A 19,926-nucleotide genomic window follows, 5' to 3' on the forward strand; every position below is an offset into this window, starting at 1 on the left:
AAAATATATATATATATATATATATATATATAAAAAAAGGAGAAGGTGTTTACCTGAAAGAGTCGGGAGAACACGTGGAACGTGTAAACAGCAGAGGACCCATCTGTATCTGACAACATCTGGTTGACATGGCAACGCCAAGCATCCTCCTCATTGTCATAGGCAACAGGCTGGAATGCAGCCAGGATAGCAGAGAGGAAGGGCGAAGGGGGCGGAGAGGCCTGGATCTCTGGGAAGCAGTCTGCGTCACCTTCATCTTGACTGAAACACACGCGGGGGCCAATAAGCTACAATCCGACATGTTCTACACTCCCCTCAGTCTTTACTGAAGGACAAATGTAAACACACACGCATGCTCAGCCTCACTCGCTGCAAGTAAACAACCTCACATCTCAGGATCTCTGCCTCCCTCGCTGCAGTTTTTGCTGCAGTATATTGAGGGCTCTAATCTGCTGCAGTGCTCTAGCATAACAACAACATATGAGCTATTAGCATTTTAGCATATTGCAAACATCTCTCTCTCTCTCTCTCTCTCTGTCTCACTCTCTCCTCCACACACACACGTACAGATACTCACAGGCCTGTCGGACCAAACAGCCTGAAGAAGCAGACAGAATATAAGTATCTGAAGCCTGCGCTGCCGAGCGCTGCAGCGGACACAGTCTCTGTCCTCATCCTCACCCCAACTACCGCTTCTCTTCCCCTCACTCTCTCCCCTCGTCTGTAGCTCGGCTGTGCTGCAACTGCTAACAGCACTAGCGCACTGCACTCCCATCCCACACAGGACTGCAGAGAGCTCTACAGGAGCTGGGCATCTACACACACACACACACACACACTCACACACACACACAGACAGACACACACGCGCACTTCTGCAAAACAGAGCCAGCTCCCATCCTCACAGAGGTAGAGCGTTGCTGAGTTGTTTTTATCCGGCTCTCTCCCACTCACATAAATCCTCTTACTGTACGCAGTGAAACACTAAACTGTTTAGTGACCTGCTGTTTTCAGACAATCATTCGGAGTACACCCCACTCACACACCTGCCTATCAATCATGCAAGGCTTAGCTAAGTGAAAGACCTTCAGTAGAGTGATGTATGCTAGTGATTGTGTGTGTGTGTGTGTGTGTGTGTGTGTGTGTGTGTGTGTGTGTGTGTGTGTGTGTGTGTGCGTGCGCGTGCATGTTTGTTCAGCATTGCTTCTTCATACTGTCTCAGTGTGGTTTAAAACCCTGACTTTACAGCCGTCCTCCAGCCAGTGTTGGCCCACCTTGAAGAGGGAATGTTTAAACGTGGATTGGAGCCAGCCCACTCTGGCCCTCCTTCATAGCTCCAGCCCACACGGGAGCCTCGCCAGTGAATAAATTATCCATCATACCCTCTCTTAAGTCTTCATTTCACAGAAACTAGTTTAGCCACGTACTGTAAACCATATATCTTCATAAGCAGCCATATGCACACTATTGTTTTTGACCTTTCATCACAGTAAAAACATTGAGCATGTAAAAGCTTCGATTAAAAATGACCAAATAAAAGCAGTACTGCAGCAGATAAGTGTAAACGTAGCTTTCTGAAATGAACAGTTCCATTGAGGGTTTTACTCACAAAGATGATTAGCAGAGATAGTGTTGCCTTGTAAAAACTACGTCGTGCTGCTCTGATTAGTAACCTCTGGAGCTGCAACTAATAATTATTTTCATTGTCAATTTATCTGCTGTAATTACATCAGCGATTTTCAAAGCCCAAGATGACGTCCTCATAAGTCTTATTTTGTCAAAGATATTCAGTTCACTATCATAGAGGAGTAAAGAAACCAGAAAATATTCACATACAATAAGCTTTCTTCCTTAAAATTCCTCAAACTGATTAATCGATTATCAAAATATTTGCCAAAAGTTGACAATTAATCGATTAATCTCCAGCAAAGCTCCAGTAATAACAAAGCCAATAAACAATGTGATCACTCAATCACAATCCATCGGGAACTCGCTGGGCTGAAACAACAGATCTCTCATCTTGCTGCCAAGTTATTAAACGACAGACAAAACAACTGCCTAACTCATTAAATATGTGGCCTTTGCTGTGTGATGTAGCACCACTTCTTTTTTTCCCTGAAGCTTAGTACCACTAATATTATACTGCATTTCATAAAATGAATGTAATGCTGACATTCTCTGTGACATCACAGTGCAGGGTTTTCTAGCACGTCTGTTATATGCGGGTCGGAAATGTTTACTATTTTTCTTCACATCTGAATTGTAAAAGTAATGTTGTAAAATCTTGTGTTAAAAAAACCCCAGAGACCAGGATGAATGTGACGTTTAGGTTACAGATATGAGATTGTTGTGACAGATCACTGATCAGGGAATCAGGTCATGGCATACATTTTCAGATTCTCTGTAAAACAGTCCACTTACCTGGACATGCCAGAGTAATCGGCCTCCTCCTCCTCGCAGCGCTCATCCAGCTCCTTCAGGGCCTGCGTCACGTCTTCCTCCCACATAGAGCCGCAGGTGCTGTCCGGGTCCGGGTCTGGATCTGGCTTCGTCTCTGGTGGCATGGCCAGGGGCAGAGCTAGAGGCAGGACTGTTTGGGGATCCTCCTCAAAGAGGGACCCCGGTGGAGTGTCTATGGCCGGCGGGGGAGGGGGGGCAGGGTCCAGGTCTTCCTGAGTGTCCTGGGTCTCCTGGGGTTCCTGAGCATCCTGAGGGTCCTGCGAATCCGGGAGCTCGCACAGTTCCTGCGGGTCAGAGGGCAGCGGGGGGGCGCTGCAAAACCCCGTGTCCTCGCTCACACTGCTGCTCAGCTCGTCCGCTGCAGTCATGCTTACAGCATCCTGCGAGACAAGCCAGAGGGGGGCGCTCAGGTGCAGCGTGGCAGATGAACACACATAGACACTAAAGCCCGACGATACTTGTATGAGGAGTAGGAGTATGGGCCGATATAAAGCCATTTTTTGCAATTATCCTTCAAATCGGGTTAAATTTGTTGTCCAAAATGACACCAGTGCACTGAAACAGTAGACCCATCTGGGAATTTTATAATCATAACACACACCAAGCATTTCTTTCTGCATTATGTTCCCTGAAAAAGAAATGTACATCAGTTGATCGATGTATCGGTCGGGCTCTAATAAAAACACATTGTAGATCAAAATTATCTTTTTTCCAACAGTTAGATTGCCTGACTGTCATGACAACTGCTGCACTTATCAAATCGAGAACACAGATCCACTGCTGAACCTCTTTTATTGGCTGAATTAAGACTTCTATAGCCTATACTTAAGAACATATATTAGCTTCGATTGTACACGAGGGACGTTCAAGTCAGCGCTTTTTACGATGTTCACTTCCTTGGAGATGGCTCTTCATGTCACTCTATAGGCGTACGTCTCTCGTGAGAAATTAAAGAAAAAGAAAAAGGATCAATAAACAGAAGCCAATATCAATCTATCAATGAAACGCCATTAAAAACTCCACCTCATTGCTAATAAAACAGCAGTGTCGTGAGAGACAACAGGACAGCAGATGAATGAGATGTACTGTACGCACTCTGACGCACGTTACATCAGTACGGACTGATTTATGACCTCCACTTGTAACTACACATAAATGATAGACTGTGTTAGCGACGTAACAAATTCACCAAACAGCAGTGATCAATGATGGGCAGACACACTAAGTGAGGCTACGGTTTTTATAACCCACAACTGAATATATTTAGATTTAATCACATTAGCACTAAACACAGGAATCTCCACACAAAATAACCATGTAGATGTAAAGCACGCACAGCTCTAATTAAGAGCACTTGATTGTTTTTTTTGTCTTGTTTTTTAAATTCTGTATTTAAAAGTCTAATGCATTGGGAACGCCGTGTGTGGCAGGCAGCCAGTACATCACAGAGACAGCAGCTATATTACAGAAAGCTTTTAGAAGTGGTCGTGGCCATCCTGGAGGGAATGAGTAAGAGTATTGATGGTTTTATCTAGGGCTCATTACACTAAGAGCTGGGGCTGTGATGGGGGAGATGTCCTTGGGATGATATTGAGACCGTTGGCTAGAGCGAGTTCTTGGAAAGTTGGAAAGTGGAACGACCGCCTACTTACAATAAATACGTACGAGCTATGTTTGAAGGTAAAAGATTGAGACCATGTGAGGGAAATTCTGCAAAATCCCTGCACTTGAAGCAACAACAAAACATACTCACCATTGTTAGTATAAGTGATAAATGTCAGTAGCAGTAGTAGCAAAGCTTTACATCACATGGCATGTTAATATGGTAGCAAACTGAAGGTGTTTCATTGGCTAAAGCACCACTGGATTTAACTGAACTGCATTAAGTTAACACACCACGTGTAATGGACTCATACTCACACATGCTTCTGCCGAAGATAAAGCAGCTGGGGTCCATTTCACAAGTTTTTAATGGAGGGTTTTAGTTGAAATGGTCAGTTGCTTTGTTATTGGAGATGAGCAGTAACAGCTAACCTGAGGTGAGCTCTTGTTTTCATCTCTCCCAAAATCACATGAGGAAGCAAGCCCCTACATCCCAGCAAGCCCCACCACAAGGGTATTAACCACATACAGTATTAAAAGGGGGCAAGGGCGAGCCTTCAGCACCCACACCCAGAGCAAAGCAACAGAGCAAGCAATGGTAGAGGGAGTCAGAAGCAGCTGAACTGAGAGCGGGTAGGCACAGTTATAGAATCAGCATTTTTACCCCAGCCAAAACCCCCTGAAGGTAGCTGATCCTTCGTCTCAATGACAGATACAAAGAAAAGCAGAGCAGAAGCAGAGAAAGGTTGAAGAGAAAAAAAGGGCAAGCTAGAAAGCACCCGAGCACCACAATTTATTGCTGCTCCCGATTGATCGCACCTCAGGCAGCTGGCTGCTGGCGCTGTCTGAGTGGGCCATCTCCAAAACGGGGCTATCCATACGAGGAAGGGAGGGCAGAGAAGGCAGGACAGTGGCCTCCTCGGTCAGCGCGCTGCTGGACGATTCTTGAGACTGCTGCAAAGAGTCCACATGGTTGGATGCGGTATCGTCAGTAGCAGAGTCACTGTTGAGCTGGAGAAGAAACACATAAGGACTGGTTACGAATCTCTGTTGACACACAGTATAATCACTACACAGATTGTATTATATGTCATCAGCTAAGGGCTATGGCTGTCACTATATCAACACAGAGACTGGACAAAAGTACTTTAGAAGAACTTCTACAAATTCTTACATGGGAAACTTTAGTTACACTTTCTGTAAAGCCCATGTCTAGAATGCATTATGAACACACTCATAAGGCATTATAATGCACCTATAGTGCTGTATTACCATATTTATAAGCAATCATGAATATTCATAATTCTTTACAACAACTGTCATAACTCATTCTCAAACCAATGTCTCTCATACATTATGGTATAATGTATGTCAATGCTTGTTAAAACATTTAAGTTTATAGCATTTTGTGTGCTGCTCTTGCATTGACTTTTTTTTCAATTCACTTAAAGCACTTTAAGTTCGATAAGAACACTTATCATGACTTATTACCAGTTTGTAATGTATTAGGTCTGCCTATAACGTTGAAGTAACTAATAACAGCTACTCAAACTTCTTTAATTAAGCAATTTTTGGGTACTTAGTTTCTTTTAAAATCATAATTGAGTACTGAGCACAATTTGAATTAATATCTAAACATGTCATTTGCATTTTTGTAGCCAATAAGGCTATCTGATCACAAACAGGCCAATGAAAACACTGACATATAGACAAAAAACACAAAATCTGCAGCAATTATGAAACACTGATACTTGACCTTATGAGTCATCATAAAATGCTTTATATCGTATGATTATTGTCATAAAGCATGCATAATAAACGATCATTGCATGTGAGTACAGGCACACTATAAGACATTCCAAGTATGTTTTTAATACATGATAGATACCGGTGTCACGATGAGTTATGGTATGTTCATGATGTGTTGTAATGCGTTATAGACAAGGGCTTTATAGAAAGTGTTGCAGACATGTTTTCCCATTACATATTGTTGACACTTCATATGACCTTACATGTAGGTTCAACATATGTTATTGATATGCAGGGTTTAATATGCTAATATGCTTTAAGTTTAGCATCAATGGGCCACTTTGGTCATTATACGCTTGTGCACCAAATTCACATTACTAAGTCTTAACGCTATTTGCAGGATCAAAAGGTTTTAACAGTGGTGATTTGTGTTTCTTATTATTTGCATCTGAACAATAAAAATAAAACATCATGTTTGTGTATCAAGCAGGGCACGTTTAGTCATTTTAGTCCATTCAACAAATTCAGCCTTTAAAAAAATGCGTCAGGCATAAAGTTACATCATGCCAACATCATTCATTTTAATTATATATTACACTACACTCTTTTAAAATTATGTTTAGGCACACACATAAATGCTGCATGCTCATTTTTCTAGTGGTACAGAGGAATACTGAACGACTACAAACAATTGTTGGGTGACAAATATCTTCTATAGGCAAAAGCTCATTCTCTCACCGTGCACTACCAAGATCAAGAAGAGCAGAAGAAGAGAGAAAATCCATTAGAGGTAAAGAATTGTGTTTATGTTAATGGCATTATTATTGGCAGCTTTGGATAAGACCCTTGCTTGCAAAGCGAAATAAAGCAAAGAAGAGTTAGAGAGAAGCAGCCTCACTGTTAACAAATGCAAAGGAACATGCTGATATTCTGGATTAATTTAAAAAATGTTATTTATTCGTAAAAATCTAAAAGTTCTCTTCTCTCCTTGCTAATGAAACTAGCAATTATCAATGATTTACCTTGAGAAATCATTTGAATCTTTCTAAACTGTACTTACCGGTTAAAAAAAAAAGCTAATACGAGGAGGGACTATAGCATTAATCTAGCAGTCAGAGGTAGAGGGACTGGGCTGAGGCTGAAGGGGGGAATCTACCACCAGCGAAGAAGCAAGCATCTAGCCCCTGTCCACACTGGCAGCAGGTCCAGCTCAGTACGCGCACACACACACACGCACACCATGCCAGCGGGAGGCTGTGTGAGGAGCATGGTGGGGTGGATTGAGGGAGGTGGAGGAGGGGGGACCCTGACTAGAGTGAGACTTACAAGGCCAGAGCGGGTGAGAATCTGGCTAGCGCTCAGTACCTCCTCCTCAGACGATTCGTCCGTGTCCTCGTGGTTGGTGAGGTTGAGGCTCGGCGTGCTGCCCTTGAACTTGCACTCCTGCAAAGACGGCGTGTCCCCTTTGTCCATACTCTCCAGGGAGCGGCGACGCACCCCCCAGTTGAAGTTGTCCATGCTCTCCCCCTGCAGGACGACCAAGACAACAGCAGTGAGACACATGACAGAAGCGGCTAGGGGAGATTTTTACAAAACAAGGATACAAAGCACAAGACAAACACATACTTAGGGGGAAAAAATACAAGACGTGAAGGCATGGGTGAGATGATTTTTCTCATTTTGGGATGGTGATGATACAATGGTCTAAAACTATTAAAAAATTAAAGGGTTCACAACCACAATAGCCACAAATTGAAATCAAAGCACTACAGCACTTTATTTGGTGACAACATAAAACGACACCAGGGCACTGCTGAGAACAGAGTCTCTAAAAAGCTTTCAGGCCCAAAGACTTACCTGCAACTCCTTGTGGCAAGAGAAGAGAAGGAATACGTATGTTAGTAGACTTAAGACAGTTACAAAACACAGAAATGTTTCTAACGACAGCAGTCAGGACAAATAAGACGCAAGTTGGACAAACAAAACATTGATGTTGTTAATCTGGAACAAAAAAACTAAATGGTACAAAAGTAGTGATGGAAAGTGACTGATTGAGTTCAGCAGTACTTGCATCAGGGTCCCTGCACTCTACACATTTGAAAAATATCATTTTTGTAGTTATACTGTCCACACACAAACAAGCCTTATTGTGTGTGTCTAATTGACTGTCATTTCTCACCTCGGCATCCTCCAACTCCACATCTAAGAAGTCAAAGTCCTTGAAGACACCAAACTGCTGCTCACTGCCTGTATCCTCTCCCTGCACCTCCTCTTCTCTGACCACCTCCTCCACTGTGGGGATAAGACTGGTCTGCTGGTCTGCAGAGTCCAGATCCTCATTGGATGAGAATACCACCTGCACAGAGAGGAAGGGAGGACACTCTTTGTTATCAAATAGTAAAACACTAATGATTTATGTTCATGCAAAACCATTCAAACTAAAATAAAAATCAATCAAACTCAACAACAACAAAAAGACAACACGATAACAAGTGCTGTATTCTGAACAGTGGATTTACAGAGACCTTGTCAGAGGCTTTAGAGTAGGAGAGGAGTCTTACAGATGGATTCTTGGGAATGCCAGACTCTGGGCCACATAAAGACAGGACATTCATCAGCCTCTCTCTGGTTCGTCTCTGTAACAGGAACACATAAACATGATGAGAGTCATATGAGAGTGTTTTACAACATATGACAAACACTGTGCTCTCTGACACCAGGACCATGAGAAACAAGGAGTTACAGAGTGAAAATAAAGACGATTATTTAACATCACTTAACCATTTGGTGCACATATGGCTTTTCCATTATATTCTACATGGAAGTAGCAAAATTTTTTATTTATATCATGTTCCAGTGATTTAACGAAGACATTTATTTGAAGCAATGTGTTTATTTGCTTGGGTGAATTTGAAACACAAAGCTCATCTTCACCTCGTCTTCTTCTGTTATGGCAAAAAGGCTTCTGACTGGAGAATTAGTACCACCTACTGCTGCTTATTTCTTGAACCAAATCTTAATATTCACACAAACAGTAGTACGTAGATAAGTTAATCAATTCTTGTGCAGATTTTTTTTTTCTAATTTAGTTAAAATTTGCACTGCATTTTGATTTAAAATCAGCTTCTGCTTCCTGGTTTGAATAAGTGTTGCCATGTGTCTCTGAGTTGGTACCTGAGAGAGTTGAGGCCTCTTCCAGCTTACTGGCACCAGACCGTTGGAGTTGGAGCCTGATGATGTGGAGGAGGTGCTCCTAGTCACAGCGATCACCTGTGGCTTTCCATTCCGACCTGCCGCTGTTCGCTGGTCACCATATTTATGGCCAATGATTGGTGTCTACAGAATCAAATAATCCCAGTTAGTATCACAAAACTACAGAGCATTTCCTGTGCAAGTGTAAAACACTGAACTAAGTGTTGTGAGGAAAAACTGGAGGGGGAGGACACTGACCTCTGAGATGTCAAAGTGGAAGTCCAGGGTTTTTCCAGGCAGCTCCTTCGAGGAGTTGTTGAATATGCGCGTAAAGGCGATTTCTGGAGAGCCACAGGATTCAGAGCTATAAGAGCGCTGGACATCATCAGGAACAACTAGGCTGGCTGATCGAGACACCACCAACTTCAGAATGTTTTGGGCCTCTTTCCAATGTGGGCTCTGAGAGAAAAAAAAAGAAGCACAGAAATATAATGATTCCACTGTGAAACATCAAGCTGTGTGGGTGTTTCTGAAGAATACATGAATGTGAATGGACATACTTTCCCTCAGAAGGCCAAGGCATTCCTGACTACCCACAGCAGCTATACACTCAATCTCTTAAGCCATTTGTTTTCTGTGCCATGTTCTACAATGTATGGCATGGGTTAATGTCAGGGAACCATAAAGGGATGTCAAACAAATACAACTCACTGTACTGTATACGCACAAACACAATGCAACACTAGTAGTAAAACCAGAACAGAATCAGCCCGAGGCAGCAACATTATAACAGCTGTCAGAGTCAGCTGTGAGTGAGAAGCATAAAGGGTCCTGGGTCAGGCCTAGTAAAAGGCTTCCATAAAGAGCTGGAGCCGCATTAAAAAGGCTTCATAACACGGAACCTTAATGTATGTTATTCTTTATTATTATCCATTGTGCTCCTATTTATAGACCAGGCCATCCCAGTATTCACATACATCAGTCTGTATGTAAAAATAGGCTGTGCGCCCAGTAAGAACATTATTATAAATATGGCAAACTACATACATGTGGTGCCTTGGTAACCCACTACTGCAGAGACAGAAGGTTGCTGGTACTGTTAATTGCAGAAAATAGCACAATAAGTAATGTAATGAATTAGTAAGAAATAGGTTATGTGCTTAAGGCAACATTACATAACTTTTTAACCTTAAAATAACAGCTTCAAAATCATTTTGTTGTGAATGGTGCCTCTGTCTCAGCCTGTCTGCAGCCCTATTACTTGTTTCTGCACTACACTATGTAACTTTAGTGAGAGGGCAAGATCACAGCGTTACATACATGTTTACTTCAAGATACAAGTTTTAAACACATAACATTGTTATGCTGCTTTGAGTTTTGTTTTTGTAGTTGGCGCCTACATTACGTCAAAATGTTACGAACCTGGGATTTGTATTAACGACAACTCAGAAACTGTATGGGGCGCCAAATCACACAAAATGCCAATTTCTACATAATATTGCTTTAATAGGAAAGTAAGTTTACCTATTGAGTAATTTTGTAATTAAACTATAAGAATAACTGATTAAAAAAATGCAAGATAATATTGGCATGTCAGCAGTATCAGACATTTCTACTGGCAGGACAGGCCAATAAGACAACACTTTAAACATACACACACGGGACAAACTGCTGACTAAGAAGTTTTCTTATTTTACATGTTTTGCAGGCAATGTGCACATTTTGAAAAGCATTGGACGTCTGCATCTGCCAGTGGGCCATCACAGTAAGGTTGGAGAATACCGGCATACTGGACATTCAATATTGTGCACCCCCCTACTGATAACATTTGACGAGTAGCTTTCACAGCAATGACTGTGATATTTGATGAAAACTAGACTGGAAGTGTGGTGACCGCTCACCTGAACATATTTGCCAATGATCTTCATGATCTCCAGGTTGAACTGTTTGACAGGGGCTGCTGATAGGTCGATATGACTCAGCAGGCTGTAGATGATCTGCAACAAGGACTGCTGCATGCTGGGAAGGCCCTTCTCCAGCAACTGAGAGAGACAAAGAAGCACATTTTACTGGTTTAATCTCAGGCGTACGTGAATGACAGCAACAAGTCAGATCTTTATCTCGCCTACCTCAGCCAAGTAAGTCACCAGGTTCAAGGTTATCTCGGCAAAGGCATCGTGGAGATAGCGACAGACCACGTTGATCCAGTTGGTGCAGTCGCGGGAGTAGCTGTGCGTGCTGTACAGGCTCATCATGTGGGCCAGGTTGGACAGCGTGGCCGACTTCTCGTCGGCGCACACCTTGGCTATCTTGTCAGCCGTCTCCTTACAGAAAGGAGTGGGGCTGTCAAAGTGCTGGATGAGATGTGGTAGGAGGCACAGGATGTTCAAAGGAAAACCTGCAGGCAGGAGACAACAGTGGAGACAACGTCAAAAAAGTAGAACAAAAGCTATACATTTCTGATATCAATACATCTATTGACAGAAGTGTTAGTATTGAACTGAGCACTAAATGCAATGAGGAGAACAAGAAAAAGCTTTTATGCAACTGCATTGTATTGGGATTATTGGATTGGAGGCACACAAGTAAACATGTTTCAAATTATGGAATAAATCTTCTAAAAACAACCCAAAAAAGCAGATCTAGAGTTGCATCAATTAGCAGCTTAATCGATTAGTTGATCAAAAGAAAATGATTTGCAAATGAATGAATGAAAATAATCGTGAGTTTCAACCCTAATCAAATCCATGACAAAGTCAGCAGGAAGCACATTCTCAGTCCTACACACTGACCTGCCACTTGTGATGGGTCTATCAGTGTATGCCTGGAGACACTGATGAGCTTGCTCAGCAGGTGGATGGTGAGCTCCTGAGTAGAAGCAGAGGTGAAGCCCTTCAAGAAGAGTTGCAGCAGGCCGGGGAAGCTGTACCACTTGAGCTTGGCTTGGACCTTCTCCAGACGTTCTCTGCTGTCCACTCGGTCCAGCGGCAGCTGGCCCAGCAGCTTGTTGAGCAGCCGCAGGGCCAGCAAGTACTCGAACTCATAGTCCGACTCGAGCAGCGAGGCGGCGATCCAGAAAACGGTGGCCATCAGGTTTGACGGGTCCACGGGGGGGATGGCTTCTCCTCCTGGACCCCCTCCACCACCTAGCGATGATAAGCTCCGCGTGCGCGCCAGATTACCATGGCTGCCGCCGAGGCGGTCGGCTACATCAAGGGTGTTGCTCCTACGTCTGTCAGTTTTTTGTCCACCCATCAGGCTGGAACGGAGAGAGTTGCTGCGAGTGTGGACATAATGGTACAGACCACCGCTGTTCAGGTTCAGCTGGCCTGTGCTCTTCCGGTTGGCAGCAAACTTGGGCCCCAAGAAGTGATCACGGGTCGGGGTTCTGTAAATAAAACCATGACTTTTGTAAAAGGCATGTCAGGTAGTATGAATCAAAACAATGAGTCAACCATAGTGACATAAAGAGGTTATCAGTAGAGGACTTACTGTGCTAAGGCAGTGAGGAGGTCATAGTTTTTGACTGTGTCTGCTAGCGTGTCAATGCCCGATTCCAGTGTCAGGAGCAGTTCAATGACAAAACCCTGAGGAGAAAAAACACCAGTCGGTAAGAAACTGAACCGTTTGGATACCGGTGAGTTAAAATATCGTACTGGTTCAACATCTACATCTTATTCTACATAGTAATTGTACTTGTACCTGTAACCCTAATCCTAACCCTGTCACAGTTTTAGACAGCATCAACCACTAACAAATCTATGTATTTAGATCAGAAAGTATAACCAACTGTGCTGTAAATGTAACAGTGACTTATTTTTCAACAGGTTGAGCAATACTGTAGGGATTAAATGAGTTTATAGCCTAGCCGAGTGTCACAAAACACGATCCTATCAGCACAGTCTCGTGTTGTGAGATTAAACCAATGCGTAACAGGACCATGCAGTTGTTTCATGTTCTGACCTGAGCCTCCTCTCCTGGGTCTCCCACTGTCTCCACCAGCCGAGAGAGAATGTCCGACAGCAAGGCCGGAGTCAGAGGTTGCTTCAGTGCCCTGAAAATCTGGAATGAGCGACCGGCGTAGTGGCGAGAAGAGCAAGACAGAGCCGTCTGTAGGGCCACATCACTCAGCAGAGACTCGAGCTGGAAACCTGAGAGGATGCACACACACATAGAGGTAAAATATAACACAGCTATCAAAATCACACCTTTGTTCCTAAGCTGAAATCAGTCAAATGAAGCAACAACTAGTTATGATCATACACACCTGTCTGGGACTGTTTGAAGACAGTCACCACATGTCTGACAAAAACACTCAGCTGTTCGGCACTCTTAATGTTGGGGTTTTTGGGCGACACGTCCTCATGGTTCCAGAGTGGGCCCCGCTTTCTACAGGAAAAGAAGCAAACACACCATCAGGCATTGTGACTAGATGAAAGTAACATCTGTATAACACTGCAAAACATCAGTAGTTACCACACCATATGACATCACCCCCAAATCAAACCCATGCATCGTAAAAATACCCAGTCCTGTCAGATATTGCTGGAAGCATGAAAGCAAATGATTGAACAGAATGAGTAACATGGCTACACCTATATGACTCAAATAGATGTAATGTGAATTACTTATTATAATGAAACAGTGTTGTCTCACCTTGAGGTAATGAACTCGATGAGAGCTTTGACCTTCTCGTCCTGTTCAGCAGTGACGTCAACCTCGCTGAGGAGTGAGGGTGAGAGGTGGGACAGCGCAGTTCCTCCTGCCCCGAGACTTATACTGGATGACGTGGAGCTCGAGCTGAGACCAGAGTCTGTCATGGGTGATGGCTGACAATCTGGCAACAACTCCTGCACTCCTGTAGGAGCAATCGACATACAAACATTGAGCTGCATGAAAGCATCTCAAGAAATACTACTTCATATACTTTGAACGTTGCTGCCAGCCAGTGTTCTTTAGCAACATATATAATTAGCATGTGCAATATTTCTGTTACTGTCCCTCCACTGTTCCACAGCATAACACACCTGTGAGGTTGAACTCTGGAGCTGCTGGCTTCACAGTCAGGACCCTCGGCTCGTTGTAGTCTCTGTTGCGTAAAAGCACCATAGCCACGGATTGAACGTTGCTATTTGCTCCCTGGACGACGAGCAGGTGGAGCAGCAGGCGTTTGCAGTGCTCGTAGACTTCGGGGTGCTGGTGATCAAACCCTGGACGAAGACACAGAAGAGGGAGAGATGTTAGATAGTGTGAATTTAGAGAGTAGAGGTACAATGAAGTATAAGAGGTCAATTAAACTCTCTTCTCTACAAGATGCTTTTTAAATACTTCTGAATCTGAAAGCTTTGGTAGAAGATATCAGTTTATTCAGGCACACCTGAGAGGACCCCCAAAAAGGAGACTTAATCTGTTCTTGAAAGATACAGGCATCCAAAATATGAATAAATAGGAGGCAAGTTACCTATAAAAATAGCATGTAGCAAGAGGTGCAGGTAGGCACTCCACTCCACTTTGACCCCATGGTCCACAATGAGGTCTGTTAGTAGGATGACTGCAATGTTGCATCTGAAAAACAGAAAATATGGGTTGACTTAGCAGATCCCTACAACCTTTTCTCAAATCAAATTCAAGCACTTTTGAAGCATTTTCAAGCTTTTTCCAGGTACATTTGTCTATGGTCAAATTTTTACAGAAATAATTTCCCTTTCATTGTTCCATAAACAACCAACAATATGTTCAATAAGAGCATTCTACAGAGGGGAAACAAATTAAAGGAAAACACAAGTAAGTTTCAAGTTTCAAAATGTGTTACAGACATAGCGAGTTACTTTGAAGGTAATGAAATTTCAAGCAGTCTCACGCACGTTATTCAAAATCACTTTTGAAACCTTGAAAATACCACATATTAACATTTAAGCACTGTCAAGGATGTTCGGTACCCGTACGAACACCGACTCTAAGAGTTAAGGTGTTGTGTGGTGTACCTGTGGAGGGGTACAGCAGGGGCGTTTGTCTCTGGCAGGTAGTCCACCAGAGGAGACCAACAGCCTCCTGTAGGAGGGAAGGGCAGAGGCTCTGGTCGGTTGTGATCCATCACCTTCAAACGCCAGTTAGCATAAAGTGGCATGGAGTCACCTGGAGAAGGGAGAAGATAAGCAGAAATGTTGTTGTGAAGAAATTCTGAGTAGTGTTTAGTTGAGTTGTGTAATGAGTTGGCACTTACTCTTCTCCTCTTCATAGGAGCCTCCAGAGCTGCTGCTGTAACGAGATTCCAGACGATGGTGCTGTCGGTTCAGGTTACTGTTCAGACCACTGTAGATATCCAGGTGGGTGTAACTGCAGAACAGACACGCTTGATTTTAGAGGATAGTGCCAGCATTTCATTATTTCCCCCCCCCCCCATGGCCAACAACTTGAATCTAATCCAATGTGTCAGCAACATTTTCCAATTAAAAGAACCTCATATTATAGATCTCACAGTCTCTGATATGCGTCTCTTAGACTTTCTGATTTAATAGGAGCAAACAACTTGAACTTTTCAAAAGGAAACTATTTTTAATGCTTCACAGTTGCTTTTATAGCCGCCACACATATGTTTGGCTCCTCTCATCACATTCTCAGTTGGTATTTTAGCTTGTACCTGTCCTCCATGTTCGAGTCTTTAATCTTGCCTTCATGATGACCGTCGTTTCCGGGCACCATGGTATTGCTGCTGGATGTTGTTCCTGCCAGAGCACACAAGACACACATTGACCATCTAGCACTGAAAACACACATTAATTAAGTATTGGAAACATGGCCTCAGCTGTAAACTAGTGCATGTACACTACTGATTAACCTGAGGTGACTGAGGGGATCTTGTAACTGGAGGTGATGCGGTAATAGGGGGGGTTGTCCATGTGAGTGACCGCTGAGCTAACGGGATCAGTCAACTCAAGCTCACACATCAACTCCTCCAGCAGCTGCATAGTCTTATCTCTGCCCAAGTAAACCACGACTCGTTTCACCTGTAGACACATATGTGACAGTCAGACATGTGAGGGGTGGACAGTGAACAAAGGGAAACAACAGATGAAATATATAAGGTAAATGTGCTGTGACTCACATAGGGCAGGAGGCTGGGATCACTGTTGACTCCTGACATACTGATGAGGAAGTGCAGAATGATTTTGAGGTTCTTTGGCCAGCTGTCTGCTAATGTAGTCCACACGTTCTCTATCTCCGACCAGGCAAACTCATCCCCGTACTGTCAAAATAATATAATTTCATGATCAATTACCTATCTCATATCAAATCCTGTTCACGTAAATCCGAGTACTGACGGGCCATCGGCTGTCTCACCTTTGCGGTCATGAACATGAGGTTGTTTAGCACCATGGTTGTTGCTCGCGGGGAGCCCCAGCCTTCTCCACGGAGCCAGCGCCGGCTGTTGACCATCATTATCTCCCGCTCGTGTACATCCTCGTCTTCCTCACCGCTGCCGCAATCCTCCGGTCGCCGAACAGCTGGTTTGAAATCGACCAGCTCCACATTGTTCATCCAAGGTAGGAGGTAGTGCAACATGACCTGACGACCACCGGGGTGCGCTGTCTGGATACGCTGGCTCACCTCTGGAGTGAGGACAATGGATGGATAGTTGTTAGTTGAAACTGATTCTGGCCATTCCAACCTCATTTTTATCTTTTAGACAAACCAGTATCATAGCATCCATAATACTTGCAGGTTTTTGATAGCTTAGTTTTTGAAAAGCTACTACTGAATTCACCTTCTCATTGTTATCGATCTGTATAAGCTATGTTTATATTTATGTGAATCATTTGGTCACCATAGTAACATGTATGGGCGTCAGCACGAGTGGACTTCTCCTGATCAATCAGACAGTCAAAAGCAGCTAAAACTGAGATCTGCTGTGTTTGTGTCGTATTCTGTGTACTTCGAAAGTATATTTAAGGGTAAAACCTGGCGCCTACATTACTCACAATACAACTCAGCTACTGAGTGACATCACTTGAGGCCATTTATAAGATTACATGCAGCTTCCTCTGGAGTCACACAAAGCTTTAAATTACTTTTTTCACATATGCAACAGTACTTCCCAAGACCATGTAAATACACTTCAAAGTGTAAAAATGTTTGGAGTTACTCCTTTGATTTTCACTGTCCATTAAAAAGTAAGTGAAATAGTGATCTCACAGATCTTTCGTCTTGTCTACACTCCTGTTGTCTGTATGACTTCAAGTTTACAGTAGCATGGCTATCACCTGTGCTGATTTAAAGGCTGTTGACACCCTCACATACAAGACATAATATGCACACTTCTTGACACTGTAAATGTTTTTGAAAAATTATCAACTTCACAGAGCACAAACCAAACATTCACATAATCATGTGATGCAATTTTCAAAAGAGCACAGACTGAAAAATATTGGATATTGAAACTCACATTTTGTTAAGAATGACTCAATTCCAAGACCTTGCATTTTCAGTTGTGTGCAAGTATTTGTGTGGTTAAAAAAAAGGCTGCTGTGAGGCTGGAAGTACATGTGATCATGGCCAGCTAGGTTTTCAGTTGCTATATTGGGGATACAGACAAAGGGCAGATCCCTGCTGTCACAGGCAAATAAAACCTTCGAGTTGATGGAATAATTCCACACTTTACAGCACCCTGCTACCCCAACAGCAGCTTAACAAGGTGTAATGTAGCAAACCTGAGAAGATGGGCAGCGTGAGCTCTGGGTAAGTCCTTGCGAGCTCCTCAGACAGCTGGTAGTAAGACACAGAGTAGAGGTGTGGCAGCGGTGAGGGAGGCGTCAAGATACCATCTGTTCGCAGGATCTCCAGTTTGTGGGCGTAACGGAAGAGCTTTGGTTCCAGGATCTATTAGTTTCACACAGACAGACAATCACAACACTCTGTATTTAATTCATGATAAAAGCATATATAGCAGCATTATGTGGAGATGTGTAAAAGAGCTTTTAGAAGAAATAAAACAGATTTGGACCTGTAACAGCTGCATGGCCACCTCATAGATCTCCCTGGAAGAATCAGCCGCCTTGAATAGAATCAGGTTCAGCAGCACCACAGTGTCAAATTGGTAATCCCTTAGAGAAAATATAAAACACAAGTAGTATTTGATCAGAAAAGAGTTCACACAGAAATGAGTTCACATTGAAGCTGGAAATGTGTAGTACCTGTTGTGAAAGACATTGGCGATGGCCCTGAAGCAACCTGCAGCCACGCGACGAGAGCCGGTGTAACAGCGGTCCACAGCCCAAAACATGAGGTTGCTCTGGTCTGGATTCAGCTCCAGCAGCAGCATCACAGCCTCACAACCCAGCTGGTGAACCTACAGGAGAGTACAGAGCAACTGTAAGAACCACAGGTTCACTTCTCCCAAAAGTCACTACACAAGCCTGCTCATTTTGACCCACTGAAAATAAGCATGCGTACACGGGTTCACTGTGTAGTTCTTTATCTGAATGGAACAGTTTGGCGCTGATGTCTTGCAGTACTTCTCTACACCACTGTATAGCGCTAGTGTCAAACTATGTGAACCTGTCCTGCATAAGTTTGACCTCTGGAGGTCTTGGAGTGCAGCCAGACTGAACCAATCTAAAGTTTTATATGATGCGTATCACTAGAAACATAAAAATGATATGCTTATCTTATGTTCATTGCAACAATTACATTCATCCATTGAGATGAACTGGTATGGGACATATCCCATGACCTTGCTGAAGGTTTTATATGCTCTGATAAGGACTGAAGTCAAAACATGGAGGAGTGGCCTTTGTGTGGACATGCTAGCTTCCTCTTCTACACCCTACTTGGTTGAGCATTCAAGACTCTTTACCGAAGCACACTTCTACTTCAGCCTAACATTTTGCACTCATTAACATGTCTTGGCCAGACTATAAAAGACAATTTCAGTGATAAATAATGTGGGCTGAAATGGTTATATGTCTCTCACCTTCTTGTCCTGAGAATCCAGGATGTTGTCCAGCCACTTGTAGAGGTAGCCATCAGAGGAAAGGCCAACATTGTCAGCTACAGGTCCACAACACAACACTGCAGACATGGCCTGCAACATTAAACAAGCTGTTAGTTATCAGTGAGCATGGATTATGTTGTTTACATGTATATCTTTATATTTTCTTGTGTGTACCTTTAGTGCACAGTACTGATGGCGGTTGATCTGCATATTTCTGTCACTGTAGCGGTCGAGGGGAGTGAACATGATGCTGAAGGGCCCGGCCCAGTGACTGAACAGCATGAACAAACTGTGTCTCAATGACTGCTGGGGGAAGATGGTCCTCCTCTGGTGTACTGAACACAAACAGGAACGAAATTAATACATAAGACACTTTCATTTTTAGACATTCATACAAGGAATTTGTCTTTAACTGACTGAAAAGGGGGGGATTTAAGAATTATACCTGGAACATTCTGAATGATATTGGCCACAAGTGCACTGAAGTGACAGCGAATGTCCTTCAGTGTGTCAGAGTCCTTGTCATTTTCAGCCTCGAGCAGCTGCCTGGTCAGATCAACATACTCAAGCAGCGTGCTGTTCAAAGAGTGGCTCTCTCCATCTAACCCTCCACTAGCTCTGTATGAAGAACAGTCACAAACAGAAGAATGTTTATAAACATGTTATATGTACGTCCAAAATCAATCTTTACCACACTGTCCAAGTTTGTTGTGGTTTACATACATCTGACTGATGACACCAGCATCAGCCAGCAGCTCAAATATCCGGACCAGCTGGACCCTGAGGATGTCACGACGCCTGCGTCGCTTCATGTTCTGCAGAGTAAAGAGAGGTGCAGTTTTAGTTCAGTGTATTGTCATTTGCTAAAAACAGTACTAGGGCTGCAACGACAATTTTCATTATTGTTTAATCTGCTGATTACTTTCACAATT

The 19,926-nt window shown here is 43.2% G+C and overlaps 1 protein-coding gene across 12 annotated transcripts in view; it reads right to left on the bottom strand.

The window, feature by feature from the left end:
• Nucleotides 1-19,926, bottom strand: part of fryl (furry homolog, like) — a 71,890-nt gene that overhangs the window by 7,708 nt on the left and 44,256 nt on the right. For 7 of the 12 annotated variants that reach the window (XM_084355533.1, XM_084355540.1, XM_084355537.1 and 4 more), the window contains 30 exons: nt 19,718-19,809; nt 19,440-19,612; nt 19,169-19,329; nt 18,974-19,084; nt 18,195-18,349; nt 18,005-18,104; nt 17,712-17,880; nt 16,345-16,613; nt 16,109-16,249; nt 15,842-16,010; nt 15,644-15,728; nt 15,227-15,339; nt 14,988-15,138; nt 14,465-14,568; nt 14,031-14,213; nt 13,660-13,861; nt 13,271-13,392; nt 12,967-13,154; nt 12,496-12,590; nt 11,796-12,391; nt 11,133-11,401; nt 10,905-11,045; nt 9,262-9,462; nt 8,986-9,147; nt 8,337-8,447; nt 7,991-8,167; nt 7,138-7,338; nt 4,882-5,073; nt 2,422-2,840; nt 54-261 (listed from right to left, as the gene is read on the bottom strand). In XM_084355533.1, the coding sequence (XP_084211659.1) occupies nt 54-261; nt 2,422-2,840; nt 4,882-5,073; nt 7,138-7,338; nt 7,991-8,167; nt 8,337-8,447; nt 8,986-9,147; nt 9,262-9,462; nt 10,905-11,045; nt 11,133-11,401; nt 11,796-12,391; nt 12,496-12,590; nt 12,967-13,154; nt 13,271-13,392; nt 13,660-13,861; nt 14,031-14,213; nt 14,465-14,568; nt 14,988-15,138; nt 15,227-15,339; nt 15,644-15,728; nt 15,842-16,010; nt 16,109-16,249; nt 16,345-16,613; nt 17,712-17,880; nt 18,005-18,104; nt 18,195-18,349; nt 18,974-19,084; nt 19,169-19,329; nt 19,440-19,612; nt 19,718-19,809 (5,460 nt within the window). The remainder of the gene's footprint in view (nt 1-53; nt 262-2,421; nt 2,841-4,881; nt 5,074-7,137; nt 7,339-7,990; nt 8,168-8,336; nt 8,448-8,985; nt 9,148-9,261; nt 9,463-10,904; nt 11,046-11,132; nt 11,402-11,795; nt 12,392-12,495; nt 12,591-12,966; nt 13,155-13,270; nt 13,393-13,659; nt 13,862-14,030; nt 14,214-14,464; nt 14,569-14,987; nt 15,139-15,226; nt 15,340-15,643; nt 15,729-15,841; nt 16,011-16,108; nt 16,250-16,344; nt 16,614-17,711; nt 17,881-18,004; nt 18,105-18,194; nt 18,350-18,973; nt 19,085-19,168; nt 19,330-19,439; nt 19,613-19,717; nt 19,810-19,926) is intronic. The other 5 variants (XM_084355541.1, XM_084355538.1, XM_084355535.1 and 2 more) reach the window with 2 other exon arrangements.

The sequence above is a fragment of the Pagrus pagrus genome (assembly GCF_965226575.1).
Source record: "Pagrus pagrus genome assembly, chromosome: 6".
Classification (NCBI taxonomy): Eukaryota; Metazoa; Chordata; class Actinopteri; order Spariformes; family Sparidae; genus Pagrus; species Pagrus pagrus.